At 44.8% G+C, this 15834-nt stretch overlaps 1 protein-coding gene across 1 annotated transcript; it reads right to left on the bottom strand.

Annotated features, from left to right (window-relative positions):
* Window positions 1-15601, bottom strand: OCIAD2 (OCIA domain containing 2). Its single transcript, XM_044224900.1, has 7 exons — window positions 15558-15601; window positions 13682-13809; window positions 9303-9399; window positions 7931-7984; window positions 4151-4198; window positions 3071-3188; window positions 1-1284 (listed from the first exon to the last, which is right to left on the bottom strand). Exons 2-7 carry the CDS (start codon window positions 13745-13747, stop codon window positions 1203-1205), a joined length of 465 nt encoding a protein of 154 aa, XP_044080835.1. The 5' UTR covers window positions 13748-13809; window positions 15558-15601; the 3' UTR covers window positions 1-1202.
* Window positions 15602-15834: the final 233 nt, after the last annotated feature.

Genomic DNA, 15834 nt, shown 5'->3' with positions numbered 1-15834 from the left:
TTTTTGATATTTAAAATATTTTATATCAATTCTTAACTTCTGATGAGATTTCCCTTTTTCCCTCCATGGTATGGGTTTTAAGATGTATTAAGTAAAATACAAACATGTACACACACACACACGCCAATATATAAATGATCACATACATAAAGCATTTTCCCGAGAAAATGCAAAGATGCAAGGGAAATTTTTATGTAGGGCTCGGAAAACTTGACATAAAACACAAGGTCCCCATTGGAAGAGGTTGGTTGGTTGGTTGGTCGTTTTTTTCATGCAAAAAATCTGGTAGGAGGATAGGAATCCACCTCCTGGGGTTGGACTGGCTGCTTCTAAGCAATAAAGTTTACCATTCCATGAATTAATTCTTCCAGTGATTGTTGCCATAAACAAACTGTTCCTTGGGAGAAGAGAGGCAGGTTGGAAAGTCGTATGTATTTATATACAGGCCACGAGCAGTATACAGAAGAACGTAGTTCTCTAGTGTTGAACCTGAGCATGAGCCCGTTAGCTAAACAAGAGACCTAAAGCTTTTTCATAATGTAAAGTAAGTAACGTAATGTAAAATAACGTAACATAACGTAACGTAACATAACGTAACGTAACGTAACATAAAGTAACGTAAAGCTTTTCCGAAACTTCACCACTGACCAGGCATGAAATGACCTGGATCACTGAAAGGATGGCAGATTCAGATTCTGACTCTTTCAAGGGAGATATTTTTTTTTTCTAAATTAAAAATTTTGGTCCCTCCATTTTAGAAAGCACTTCCCAAGTCTGTAAGACACACTCCTCCATGCCCTTTGTTTCTACCTCTATAGACATTGGTTTTGGGTGGGGCATGACTTCCTAAGTTCCTCCACACTCATCTCATCCTCTATCAGAGATCTTAAAACCCTGAACAAATGCGGAGTGAAAGAATGGATGAGAGAAGACTCTCAGATCTTTTAACTTAGCTGTATGCAAGTTACGGAATGCCACATAATTTCTTTTTCCGTGTGTGAGTGCTCGGGACATGTTCTTAAATAGACAAACACATACTGCTCGAGTCAACTGGGAATCTTCCCCAGAAAGCATTTCAAAAGAGTGCGAGAAATCACAATGTTTCTGTTCCACTCTACATGTATTATCTTAAAGTACACTGGAAATTTTAAACGTGTACAAATTCAGAGGTTTGAGAAACATCAAAAGCCATAGATAGAAGTTTAGGAAGCCGAAGGCTGAGAACTTCCCTTCTCATGTAATCCATGCTTAATTTTGCATTCCTCACAGGTGAGCAGACAGTGCCTAGAATGGAGGCAAAAACAGAAGTTTGTGGTTTGACACTGCAAGGTCTAGTCTTAAGACAACATTGCCGAGAGACTTTTCTTTTTGTCTTTCTTTTCTTTTGAGACAGAGAGAGCTGGAGCAGTGGGGAAAGGGCAGAGGGAGAGGGAGGGAAAGAATCTTAAGCAGACTCCATGCAGTGCATGAGCCCAGTGCGGGACTTGATCCCACGATCCAGAAATCATGATCTGAGCCGAAATCAAGAGTCGGATGCCTAACCAGCTGAGCCACCCAGATATCCCCTAAGAGACATCATCTACATTAAAGTTCACAAGTCTCATTTTTTAAATGAAAAAGAGGAGCTGTTTCTTGGTGAGAGACTCCCAGAATTTCATCCCCCCAAAAGGGCCAATAATGATCTTCATGTCCATTGTTTTCATGCTGCCTCTAGAATAGAATCCACTGGGACAAGTGAGGGTCTTTGGAGAAATGTGTCCCCACCACTAGTCCTATAAATATTATCTCTCTATATAGCTATATATATAGCTCTAAATATAGAGCTATTTCTAAATAGCTGTTATACACTGAGCACTTACTGTCCTAAATAATCATTTCTATTCCTTACAACATGTCATGAAAACAGTTCTGATCACCATTTTCTACAGAGGAGAAAAGTGAAGATGAGAGAGTGTGAGAAACTTGTCCAAGGTTAGCCAGCTTTGTAAGTGGTAGAACTGGTTTCCACCCAGGTACTCGAAACGCAGAGGGAATGTCGTTAAGTCCAGGGCTCTGGACTTAAGGACACCTTATGTGTCTTAATGGAGCTCACACCTCTGAATAGGAATCATGATACACATTAACCTAGAAGGGTTCTGAGAAGTCCTGCAGCAGAGTAACCTGTTCCCGTTGTGTGTGGCCCTGTGATGGTAGATGCCATGTCTGCTGATGATGGCATTCTTTCCACTACACATTGCCTTGAATGTAGTAGGTGCTCATGAAATGTTGAGCAAATGAAATAGGTAATTATTTGAGTAAGTTGAGTAATAAATAATTGTTATTGAAATTGAATAACAACAACTCAAAACTGGAGAGTTAAAGAGGTTTTTTTCCCCAATATATGGAAACTTAGATAATTGTTTAATATTATAAGTGGTGAAAGGGCCTTCGTTGAACTTGTTGTAAGTCCTTTCTTTACAATCCCTCAATCAAAAAGATCACAAACCTGTTGCAACAACATGGATGGAGTGAGAGCGTATTATGCTGAGCAAAGCAAGTCAGTCAGAGAAAGACAAAGACCATAGGATTTCACCCATATGTGGAATTTAAGAAACAAAACAAATGAACAACAGGAAAAAGAGAGAGAGAGAGACAAACCAAGAAATACTCTCAGCTCTAGAGAACAAACAGATGGTCACCAGAGGGGAGGTCGGTGGGGGGATGGGTGAAACAGGGGATGGGGAGAAAAGAGGACGCTTATCATGACGAGCACCGACCATCACTAGATTGCACACCCGGAACTAACAGAACACTTTATGTTAACTCTACTGGAATTAAAAATAAGAACTGAGGGATGCCTGGGTGGCTCAGTTGGTTAAGCGGCTGCCTTCGGCTCAGGTCATGATCCCAGTGTCCTGGGATCGAGTCCCACATCGGGCTCCTTGCTTGGCAGGGAGCCTGCTTCTCCCTCTGCCTCTGCCTGCCACTCTGTCTGCCTGTGCTCGCTCTCACTTCTCTATGACAAATAAATAAATAAAATCTTAAAAAAAAAAAAAAGAACTGAATAACATTTTTTTAAAAACTTACAAACCTGTTATGCCCTGGACCAAAACCAGCCCCACGTAGCTGGTCTTCAAAGGAATGGAATTTACTCTGGCATACTCGTATGTATGACGCCTTTCCAAGGGCAAATCCCAAGACACCTGCAACTGTAAAAGCAGGTTAGGACAGATCATTTAAAAGTTCAGAATCTCCTCCATTAATTATCTTCTAGAACTTTCTACATGAACCGTAGTAATTTTTACGTGAAAAGTACCACGATAAATCAACAAACAAAATCTCTGCCAGTGAATCTCCCTATTAAAGAGCAGGATTGGGAAATGGAGACTTTCTGATCTCCTCAGTTTTGAGCTGGTGGTAGAAGGGCCGGGACAGAGGAAGAGAAGGTGCTGTCTCAGAGACTGGCAGCCAGAGGGAGGCCCAGTGGGCGAATGAATGTCTGAGGCCACCACAGAAGGAAGGGATGGGGTTTGGGTTGTGGCTATAGGTAGCTTCCAAACTCCTTGGCAGGAAATCCCCTTAACTCTCTCAATGGGTTAGAGAAGGGGGAGCCACGACCCATCTTGCCAGCCAGGAGGAGCGGTCACAAGGCAGAGGGAACCTCCCTGGGAGAAACCCCCAACCTGCTCTTCTTGCTGGGAATGGGGTTTCAGCCCACACACTGGACTGCATCCTCTTTTTACCTAACAGGTCTATGTATAATGAGTGGAATAAGACAAGCCCCCACGTTTGTGGTTAATGTAGTATTAGAAAGTCCCTGCTTTTTGAAAAGTATTCATTGGCTAGGTCCATCATACAAAATATTTTGAAAAAGCTGGCCAAAAGGAGAAAATTCAAAACCTTAATGGCTCTATCATTCAGAGGCTCTGTTGTTGGTCTCTCTTTGGTCCAGGCTTTAAAGAGGCCTGTCGAAGGTGGGGTCCCTACTGCCCAGCCTTATACCAGAAAGTGCTGCAGGAACTAAGAAGTGCAAAGAGACAAAAACATGGAGACCGATTTTTCAGAGTGTCAACACACACAATTTGTTTGGCCTGAAAATCCATATATCCAGTTGCTATAAACATCCTTAAAAGAAAAAAAGAATTTAGTTTTTTTAACTTCTATAACTTACGTGCAACTTTGGGCAATGATCCAAATTTTGGGTTAGATGCTAAATAACCTAAGGAACAATGAAGAAATACATTATTATTTCATTTTATAACTTACTCAGATTTATAAAGTATAAAGAAAACTTCAATGTTTAAAATACGCGTAGATTCTCAATCTAAAGAGAAGGTTTTTAAAGAGTTAAAAGTCAGTCTTTGATGGAACTTAACTCTCAAACCACCTTTTTTGGCAGGTTGCCAAAATGTGTAGAAAAAGAATATGAAACAAAATTCAAGAGTGATTTAAAGATACCAAGGTGAGGGGGCGAGCAGGGGGGCATCTGGGTGGCTCAGTTGGCTGCAGTCCACCTTTTGGTTTCTGTTCAGGTCATGAGCTCAGGGTCATGAGATCAAGGCCCATGTCAGGCCCCCTGGTCAGCAGAGTCAGCTTGGGATTCTCTCCATCACCCACTGCCCCTCCCCCACTCATGGTCTCTCACAGTCACGTGGTCTCTCTCTAAATAAGTAAAATTTTAATAAATAAATAAAGATATCAAGGCAGGGCTCCAGGTTGGCACAGTCCATGGAGCATGCAACTCTTGATCCCGGGGTTTTAAGTTTGAGCCCCATGCGGGGTGTGGAAATTCCTAAAAAATAAAATCTTAAAAAAAAAAAAAAAAGCTATCAAGACAAAGGCAGAACTAACAACTTAGTTCCAAGCAATTAGGCATCGCCTCCTCCTCCTTTTAAGTAACTGAACACAAAGTCTCAGTTTAGAGATTCATAGCCTGTCGATCATAATTTTTACATGAAAACATTAAAATCTGTGGTAGGCAGAGTTATGGTCTCCTAAACATGTCCACATCCCAATCCCTGAAAACTATGAAGAAAATGGAGTTAAGGTTGCTAATTTAGATCATTTCATTTTTATTTATTTATTTTTTTAAGATTTTATTTATTTGTCAGAGAGAGAGAAAGCACAAGCAGAAGGAGCAGCAGGCAGAGGGAGAAGCAGGCTCCCCACTGAGCAGGACTCGATCCCAGGACTCTGGGATCATGACCCAAGCCGAAGGCAGACGCCCAACTGACTGAGCCACCCAGGTGTCCCCAGATAACTTTAAAATAGGAAGATTGGGACGCCTGGGTGGCTCAGTTGGTTGGACGACTGCCTCCGGCTCAGGGCGTGATCCTGGAGTCCCGGGATCGAGTCCCACATCAGGCTCCCAGCTCCATGGGGAGTCTGCTTCGCTCTCTGACCTTCTTCTCGCTCATGCTCTCTCTCACTGTCTCTCTCTCTCAAATAAATAAATAAAATCTTTAAAAATAAAATAAAATAAAATAGGAAGATTATCCTGGGATCATTTGGGTGGACCCGATGTAATCAAGATGTAATCATGTTGAATGCGGAAGAGGGATTCAGAGACAAACCAGAGAGACGGCAGGATGACAAGAACTTGCCTCAGTGTTGCTGGCTTTGCAGACAGAGGAAGGGGCCATGAGCCAGGGATTGTGGGTGGTCTCCAGAAGCTGGAAAGGGAACGGAAGGCCCAGACCAACCTCCCCCGAGTCCCAAGGAAGCTAGCATTGCTGGCACTTTGATTTCTGCCCACCGAGACTTGTTTTGGATTTCCGACTTCCGAAACTTGAGATAAAAAATTTGTATTGCTTTAAGCCACGAGGCTTGTGGTAATTTATTACAGCAGCCACAGAAAACTAATACACAAACCTGGAAAAGTATATTTGCACACATGTGGGAGACTGTAGATTTTAAGCACTTTAGTGTCTATAAAACATAATCCCTAGAGATATTGTGGCCATATTTTTTTGTTGTTAGAAATGGTCTGACAGGGTGGCTGACTGGGTGGCTCAGTGGGTTAAGCCTCTGCCTTCGGCTCAGGTCATGATCGTAGGGTCCTGGGATCGAGCCCCACATCAGGATATCTGCTCGGCGGGGAGTCTGCTTGCCCCTCTCTCTCTTCCTGCTCTCTGCCTACTTGTGATCCCTCTCTCTCTCTCTCTCTCTCTCTCTCTCTCTCAAATAAATAAATAAATAAATAAAATCTTAAAAAAAAAAGAAAAGAAATGGTCTGACAAATGCATGCTACCGATTGATGAATGTATTTCTATAAAAAGGCTATCTTCAAGTTATAAAAGTGAAATCAGGGGTGCCTGGATGGCTTGGTCAGTTGGGCGGCCAACTCTTGGCTTTGGCTCAGATCATGATCTCAGGGTCCTGGAATCGAGTTCCATGTCGGGCTCAATGCTCAGTAGGGAGTCTGCTTGAGGATGTCTCTCTCTCTCCCTCTGCCCATCTCCCCACTTGTGATCTCTTTCTCTAAAATAAAGAATAAATCTTTAAAAAATGAAATCATATTTAATAAATCAACTTTAAAGACAAGAGTAACACTGAATGATATGGGATTCTCCTAGATGTATGACATATATGGTCTTTGAGAACCCAGAAAGAACCAGAACATTTTCTCTCACGTTGTTTGCTGGGTACAATACTCTTTTTAAAGTCCTGGTGATCAGCAGTGTTCAGTATAGTGTTCAGTACAGCTTCAACAAAGCCAAGTGCCTTCTTGTTGTCTGGGGCCCAAGCAAAGCCTAAAGGTGCTCTCGTTAGATGGAAATAAGAGGAAATAAGAGTGTTAGATGGGAAATGTGGAAAACTCTAAGAGGCAGGGAGAGGCTCTCGGGGAGATGCTGGGCGCTCCTAGTTTCTGGATCTGTTGTTCAGATCGGACAGGGGGCCAGCACGCAGGTGGAGTTCCATGCCACATATTTCCTTTTCTGGAACCCGCTTCTGAAGGAGACACTCTGTCTAACCGTCGCAGAGCCTGAGCGAAACACAGGGACTCCCGCCCACAGAAAGGCACAGCATTGGTTTCCTGGGCTCTGACACGTTACCGCAAACTTAGTGGTTTAAAGAAACACAGATTTGTTCCTTTACAGTACTGGAGGTCAGAAGCTCAAAACGGGTCTCCCTAGGTGACTCGGTCCATTGGGGTGGCCATACCAAAATATGGCAGACTTGGGAGGAGGGGTTATAAACAGCGGAAACTCATTTCTCAGTTCTGGAAGCTGAAGTCCAAGGTCAGGTGCCAGCATGGTTGGGTGAGGGTCCACTTTGGGGTTGCAGACTTCTTGCTGTTTCATCAGGTGATGGCAGGAGCTAGGGAGCTCTGTGGGATCTTTTTTCCAAGGCCACTAACCCCCTTCCTGAGGGCTCTACCTCCCTGCTAAAGACCCCATCCCCTAATACCACTGCATGGGGTGTTGAAGAGTTCACCATGTGAATTCAGACCATAGTCCTGGGCTAACATCAAGGTATCGGCAGAGCTGCCTCCTTCCCCGAGGCTCCAGGGTTTCTTGCCTTTCCAGCTTCTAGAGGCAGCCACATCCGCGGGCTCGTGGGCCCCTCCTCCGTCTTCACAGCCAGAGCTGTTGAACCGAGCCCTTCTCCTGCTGCCATCCCTCTGCTCTGCCTTCTGATCCACTCCTGCATCTTTCATGAGCCTTTTGATTACACCGGGCCCATCCAGATAGTCCAGAATGATCTCTCTATTTTAAGGTCAGCTGATGAACACCCTTTCAGTCCACTTGCAACCTTAATTTCCCTTTGCCATGTAACCGACTATTGACACTCAGCCTGGAGAGGGGGGGACTTAGTCTGAAAATTAGCAAAGACCGGCATAAATAAATCCCTACCAAAAAACAAAGGCCAAGTGCCAAGAAGCTGCCAGGAGGGCCAGTGAAAACTGGGTTTTCTTAAGTTTAATTGTTCAGTAGATCTAGAATCTTACCTTGGTGGACTAGTCCTTGGGTGGCAAGCATGCTCACAAGAGAAAAAGGCAAAGCTGTAAAAGAAAAATGTCTTTCGTTATCGCTATTTCCAAGCTTGGCACCCCATCCAGAAGTCATGGGAAATTAGTCCGGGATTTTTTTTCTCTTATCTACCTGGGCAACAAGTTCTTTTTGTTTTTGTTTTTAAATTTCTTTTCAGTGTACCAGAATGCATTGTTTATGTACCACACCCAGTGTTCCATGTAATACGCTGGGCAATGAGTTTTCAGTCATTTGTTATTTCACTTCTTCCACAAATATTTATTAAATGCCGCAGGCAGAATTTTCTTGAGATCTGCCCCAGTCCTTCAACCTGAAGCCCAGCAAGAAGGGGATAAAACCTAACCCCATGCTACTCCCTCCCTGCCATCTGCTTTTACAGAGCGGCCCCCCCACCCCCTGCACCAGATTCGGAGCACGACCTATAACAAAGGCATCCCGGCGTGTGGGCCCGCTTAGCCGTTGAACTGGGGAGTTTGCTTTGAGCTGTGGCTTTGGAAATTTTTAATCCCATGTAAAAGTTAAAAAACACTATAAACTCCGTCATACCCCACCTAGGACCCTTCCTAGCTTTTTGTCTTGAGTGATACTTTGCTGCACAATTTGGGGAGGTCTATTTTCTGAAGATGACAAGATGATCATACCGTGTTAAACATGGGTGGTGTTGAGCTATGATTTTTGAAACAGGCAAGTTAGTCTGGCAAAGGCAGTTTCTAGTTCTAGCAAAATGCAACACTTCTTCTAAGAGCAGAGAGCGCAGATAAACATCTAGCTCTTCCTAGCAACCCAGAAAAATCGAAGAGCAACCGATTTCCCCATTCCTATCTACCTGATGGTAGATGAATTCGTCATACTGAAATGTTAATCTTCTAGTGCTCACTTAAGTTACTGACTCATTGGCTGTAAAACACACACACACACACACACGACCCATGCATTTCTAGAAGCACAATCAATAATCATAATAATGTATTATGAATATCAAGTTCTAAAGTGTTACTTTCCGATCCTTTGACACTGAACTTGACTGATCTTAGAAATCACGATGCATATTTCAAAGTATACATTATCCCAATGCTGCAAAACACTGGGACTAGATCTACAGGCTCCATCATGACATTTTCAAATGGCAAATCATGAATTTTTTAAATTGGAAGAGACTTGGACGCACAGTGTGAATTCACACCCTCGTCTTACATAAGGCAGGCCTGGCAGGAGGACGTGCAAAGTCCCTGCTTAAAAATGAGTCATTACCATGGTTCTAATGGGACACTGAGTGCCGTTTATTGTGGCAAATATCATATTAACGAAGATTAAGAGGGGAGCAATTACCTCTCTTCCAGAAGCTTTCTTCTTGACATTCTCGGATAATCTTCGAAATCTCTCCCCTGTGGATGTGCAGTTTTGATTTCGGACAAAACAGCAGACTCTGTAAGGGAAGTTGTGTGGTGAGTTGACTGGAATCATGAGCAAAGCATGTGCAGTTTTCCCTAGAGGAGCGCAGGGAGGACTCTGGACTCGGGTCACCCAGTGTGTGCTGTCACGACCGGTCTCAGCCAGTACCTTCCAACCCAGAACGCTGGACGGGTTTAGGCCAGGAAAGAATCCCAGCGGGAGAAGCAGAGTGATTCACTGACGCAAGCGCGGGACGCATATCTGGTCAGAATGAATGACCGCCGAGACCCGAGTTTCTTTCCAATCTCCAGCCTCTCTGTCCATGCCGCTCACTCTCCCTGCAAGGCTTCTCACCCCCCTTGCCTGCCCAGCATCCTTAGGACCCAACTCAGTATTGCCTCCTGGGTGAAGAAGAGATGTCCCCTCGGGCACGATGTGTATGTATCCAGGATCCCACTCAGAGCAGGGGACTGCATAGTTATTTATAGACCGGGCATTCCGATTCATCTATTTCTACTTCTGTTGGCATTTTAAGGCCATGAACTCATCAACAGACTGCTTTTTATTTGTCTACTCTTTCTTTCTTTATTTTTTAAAGATTTTATTTATTTATTTGACAGAGAGAGACACAGCGAGAGAGGGAGCACAAGCGGGGGGAGGGGGAGAGAGACAAGCAGGCTTCCCACGGAGCAGGGAGCCCCATGCCATGCAGGGCTCCATCCCAGGAGCTGAAGGCAGACGCTTAAGGACTGACCACCCAGGTGCCCTGACTATTCTATTTTCTTTCTTTCTTTTTAAGATTTTATTTATTTATTTGACAGATCACAAGTAGGCGGAGAGGCAGGCAGAGAGAGAGAGAGAGAGGACGAAGCAGGCTTCCTGCTGAGCAGAGAGCCCAATGCAGGGCTCGATCCCAGGACCCTGAGATCATGACCTGAGCTGAAGGCAGAGGCTTAACCCACTGAGCCATCCAGGCGCCCCTCTACTTTCTGTCTTAACAGGTTCTTTTACACGTTTGTGAGTGGTCTGCACATAATTTCTGGTGGAAATACTGACATGGTTGACATGATCATTTTTTACTAGATCCATAGTCTTCTTTTTATCCTATCAATACGCTATAATCTGGACTAACTCCCACTTTAAGACCCTCTCCCTTTTGCGCTCATGTATTATTCACTTGTGCTTGCCTACCTTCTCTGTTCCTTTTCTCCTCTACCCATCACTGCCATTCCGGGGGTTTAATGGGGCTCATTTGTTGATATGCATTGTTGTACAATGGTCATTGTTGCGGGTACAGACATCTTTTTCATGCCAATGGCATTGTTTTATATATTTAATATTACTCAAAAAATGTTTTCAACTCAGCTCTATGCGCTTAAGATCTAACTGCTGTTAGGTCATTGTTCTAACTGTTCTCGCCGCTGTTACTGTTCTAACTGCTGATGAATTCTCCAGCACGTCTCCTTACCGTCTCCTGTGAGAACATCTGTAGATAGATACCTAGAAGTAAAAATAAAGGACACGTGTATTCCCAATTGCAGTCTTACTGGAGTTCTCTCCCCCATGACTGCATCAGTATCGACTCATACCAACAGTTCCTGAATGTTCCTCTGTGTCTGCAGAGCTTGCCTGAGAGCTAGTTAAGCTGGATTCGAAGCAGGTTAGAGTAAAGAACAGACTTTGGAACATCTGGCATTCTCCACTTTTCTAAATGTTGATAGTCTAAGTACAACGCAGTTATTTTATTTTTACCAGCATTTCTCTGATAACTAATGTGTTTGAGAATCTACATATTTTTCAGCCCCAATGCCCTTCTCCTCGCATGTTGAAGCAATCCCTCAGCAAACCTTGGTTGTCATCTTGAGTTATGCAGAGGCTCCATACTTTTTCATTGTGGTAAAAGACACAAAACCTAGTATTTGTCATTTTAAAGTACACAATCCACGCACTAAGGACACCCACAATGCTGTACAGCCATGACACCAGTCTAGTTCCAGAAGTTTCTCGTCACCCCAAAAGGAAATTGTATACTCATTAAAGAGCCTCTCCTCATTCCCTGCTTCCCCCCAACCCTTAGCTGCCTGGCAATCATGAATTTGTTTTTAGTCTCTATGGATACGTAAGTGCCATCATACACTGTGTTTCCTTTCATGGCTGTCTTCTCTCCCTTTGCATGTTTTCATGGTTCATCCATGCTGGAGCACGTGTCAGTAATTCATTTCCTTTTTGTGGCTCTAGAATATTCCATTGTATGGATATACCACATTTTGTTTATCCAGCCACCTACTGATGGGTATTTGGATCATTTCTACCTTTTGGCTGTTGTGAGTAGAGCTGCTCTGAGCGTGGATGTGTGAGTTTTGTTTGAACATCTGTTCTCAATTCTGCCGGGCCATACGGTAATTCTATGATTTATTTGTTGAGGAACTGCCAGACTGTTTTCCACAGCAGCTGCACCATGGTACAATCCCACCAACAGAATATGAGAGAGCTAGTCATTCCACATTCTTGTCAACACTTCTCGTTTTCTCTTTTGTTTCTGTTTCTTTCCAAATTAGCACATTAAATTTTTTAAAATATAACTTATTTAGTTAATTCAAGGTAAATAAACAAAATTGTTTCTGTTTTGAATTATGGTCATGCTAGTGATTGTGAAATGGTATTTCATTGTGGTTTTGATTTGCATTTCCCTAATGACCAATGACATTGATCATCTATTCATTTGCTTGTTGGCCATTCACATATTTTCCTTGGAGAAATACTGATTTAAGTCCTTTGTCCATTTTTTTTTTTTTTAAAATTGGGCTGTCTTTTTGTTGTTGAGTTGTCAGAGCTCTTTGTATATTGTGAATACTAGACCCTTATCAGATATGTGATTTGAAAATAATTTTATCCATCTCTGGGTGGTTCATTCATTTTTTAAACAAATTTTATTTAATTTTTCCCTTGCTGTACAAGTCACACTTGTATTTCCTTGTTTGTGAATTATTTATGTAGGACCTCTGCCATTTACCACTTGGATATTCAGTGTTTTTCTTGAAGTGCAGCTCTTTGGCTTTTGAGTCTTCCCTTGCTGATTTTGCCAATGTTCCTTTTTGGACTCTTTGTAGTAGATGTCAGTGAGGATGATGGTCACCATTTCTTGAGCACTTTCCCATGGGCCATGCACTGTGCCAAGCACTTTACATGCATGATGATAAGGTGAAGGACCCTGTGGCTTCTGTGCCTTCAGAGTTCTACAAATAGCTCAAGTAGGTAGACCTCCATCTTCTTTCTTTATAACTCCCCACAGCACAACACACAGATGATAGCGGTCAGGGTGAGTCATGGCGTTGAGAGGAGCTGTTCCCCCCTCCACTTACCTTAGTTGCTCAGCAAGCACTCCTTATCCCTGTGTCAATATCTCTTCTTGGTTCTGCCAGTGGCTGCGGCAAAGGTAGGGAACACCTCCCTTCCTCGTCTGCCTCAAACACACCCATATATATCCACATCTGGGGTCAGGGACCCTGACCACTACAGTCGCTATGAGTTCTGCTGTCAAGACTGATGCTTCTGCACTGTCTCCCCAGAGGAGCTCTGGTGATCCTTTCTTGTATAGCCATACATGTTTCATGGCTCTCTATTTCACAGAGGCAACTCGGGTGTCTACATTTTCCTTGTGACTTGATACCATTTGTCTGTTTGCCTCTCCTAAACTTTGCTCCCTAAACATCCCCTCCTTCATGAAACCATTTTTAGCTGGAAAAGTTGATGCTAGAGAACATGAACTCCATTTACCCACCAAAATACTTTCTTTTTGCTTCATATATGTGTCCCCAAAACATACAATATGCATTCTTCACCCTTTGCAAGACTGTGCCCCTGTTAAAGCCACGGTTCTCAAGCTGAATGCTACTTTAGTAGTTAAGGAACACCTGTCAGCAGCATATAGACTTCGTATGGCTAGCCTGGGCAACAAAAATGTAAAAATAAGCATGATGTATCATTCTGTTAGATTCAATTAAGAGAGCTCCTCTGCCAAAGGAAACTTCTTCAGTCACTGACAGCCTGCATAAGAGTTAGGTAGGCTGGATTCTCAACAGGAAAGAGAAAAGAAAGGATTTTATAAATAAAATTTTAAAAGGCTCCTTTTCAAGGAAGCTAAAAAAACAAAATAAAACAAAACAAAACGTTCCTGCCCCATCCCATTGTCTCTGAACCCATCCAGCAAAGTGCCAGATTGAACACAGTAAGACCGACCGCTCAAGGATGAGGTTTAAGGAAAGTCCTACATGATGGTCCTCTTCAGTTGGCAGACTTCCGAATTAAAAATATACCTGCTTGCTTGGTGGTGGCAAATGATGGCCTTTATCTTGGTTTCCGTGAGTAGACACTGAAGCCATGATGACTCTGTCTTTGATTCTCTTCTAGTTGAATGTGCTCAGCTTACTCGTTGACTCGATGTCTAAGGAAAGAAGAAGGGAGTCATTATGCTGGCTAGGTCACCATCCAGTCACTACGGCTGAATTTGAGATCAACCTTAAAAACACCCTTAGCATCAGCTCAGCAATTTGGAAAACTTACTTTCGTTTTGTCATTAGTCTTAGTCTCCAACCACCTGCAGACTCATGTTGTAATGCTCCTCCCCCACCAACACACACACATTAACTCACTATGGGGACAAATAGGATTTAGGTTGGAGTGAAATGACACACCATGCACAGTTTTACTACTGAAAAACTGTGTCCTACAAAAGGTTTCAATTCGTTACAAGGTCACTAACTATAAGAAATATTTATTGAGTGTCTACTATGTGCCAGGCCAGGGGAAGACAAAAATTGGTGTTGAAGGAGCTTCTGGTCTAAAGGGGAAGACAGACAAGTTAGCAGCTCTCCAACATGCAAAGGGCTCCTTTATGGGTATACAGGGTACTAAGGAAGGAGAGGAAGAAAGTTCTATTCTCTCGGGTTAGTTCTGAAGACACCAAAGACTAAGACTATTGAGTCTTAGTCTTTGTTGAGTTTTCAAGGGATGGATGGACTCGGAGTCAGGAAGACCAGTTTGGAAGGTGCTGTAACAGTCCAGCCAAGGAACTGAGGAGACCCGAACAAAGACCCTGGGGAAGGATAGCGATGATCAGTTTGAGTTTGGAAATGTGGGATTTGGTGCCTGTGGGGGCATATACTGGGATTAGCCAGTAGGAATGAGAATATTTGATAATTTGGTTCTGGAGTTACAGATTAGGGATAGGCAGGGAACAGGAATTTGGGAGCAGCTATCATAAAGATGAGAGGTAAAGCAAGAAACGAATAAAGTTGTCTACACAGAGTATAGGAAAATGTGAACAATGAGGCTAAAGGAATACCAACAAGAGAAGAAAAAAGGAAACAAAACTGGCTAAGGAAATGACTGAGAAGGAATAGTTGATAAGGCAGGGGGCGGGTTCCCAAAGGAGAGAACGAATTATCGGTACCACATGGCTCAGAAAAGTGATTTAGCAATATCGGGCATGTTTCCAGGTGGATCATGAACCCTCCCAACCCCACCTCTACCAACAATGGCCACGAAGAACAGTAAAGGGCAACTTTGCCCTCAGATCGACCCTATTTCTTGATGAGCTCCAGGAAGTTTTTGCTGACCTAAAGCCAAATTAGATCATCTTGGCATTAGGCGGCTGCCTCAAACCAGGGAGCTAAGGTACCATGTCTCAGCTCTGGTGGTCAGGCCCCCTCGCACCCACTGAATCCCCGGTCCACATCTGAGCAAGCCTCCTGGGAGGGTCTTGCCATCCGGGTGCAGCTCCCTCCACCATGCCCTGGTCGGGCTTGGGGTCCCTCCACGGTTTCAGTGGTTGGGGCGGCGGGAACGCCGACACCAGGGCAGGGGGTGGGAGGCCTGCGGCAGGACGAGGACCGGCGCGTGCTCAGAGGGAGCGGAGGGGGTCGCGGCCATCCCGGTGGCGGGGGAGGGAAGCCGGCCCTCAGCCCGCGGGCGTCGCCTCATCTCCAGCCTCAGGCCGCCTGCACGACCCGGAGTCCCCCACGCTTGCCGGACCTGGGCCAGAGCTCGAGCCAGGCCAGAAGGGATTGACAGGGACGATTCTGGATCCCCCCGCCCCTGAGAACCCCCGCAGTAAAGCGGCAGAGGAGCTGTCCCCCCAAACTCCCCGCCCCCCAGCTCCTCGCCTCCAGCTGTCACGCGGCGCGGGCTCACCTGCGCAGGTAGGGATCCGGAGCCAGCCGCGCCCGGGCGCCCGCCGAGCCCAGCGGAGCCCGCCTCCTCCCGCGACCGCCGCCGCAGCCGGACTGCTCCCGCCTGCCGGCGCCGTCCCCGCGCCCCGCGGCCGCCGGCTCCCCGCTCCTCTCTCCCCGCCGCCCGGTCCTCGCCTCCTGCGCAGCTGTCCCGGCCGCGTCTTCCTCCTCTGGCTCCGCCCCTCTGCGAGCGCACCCCACCCCCGCTGCGGTTCCTTTCTCTGGGGGTGACATCAGCG

This window comes from Neovison vison, chromosome 11 (genome assembly GCF_020171115.1).
Source record: "Neovison vison isolate M4711 chromosome 11, ASM_NN_V1, whole genome shotgun sequence".
Classification (NCBI taxonomy): domain Eukaryota; kingdom Metazoa; phylum Chordata; class Mammalia; order Carnivora; family Mustelidae; genus Neogale; species Neogale vison.
The sequence above is the reverse complement of the archived record's forward strand: the minus strand, read 5'-3'. Positions and strand labels throughout refer to the sequence as shown.

Bases quoted from the DNA above. Each gene is read 5' to 3' on its own strand.
- OCIAD2 (XM_044224900.1), bottom strand. From the start codon at position 13,747: ATGGCTTCAGTGTCTACTCACGGAAACCAAGATAAAGGCCATCATTTG. The intron at 4,199-7,930 runs GTAAGATTCTAG...ATTGTTCCTTAG, and splicing joins CCAAGGACTAGTCCACCAAG to GTTATTTAGCATCTAACCCA. The intron at 1,285-3,070 runs GTTTGTAAGTTT...CCTCCATTCTAG, and splicing joins TTTGGTCCAGGGCATAACAG to GCACTGTCTGCTCACCTGTG.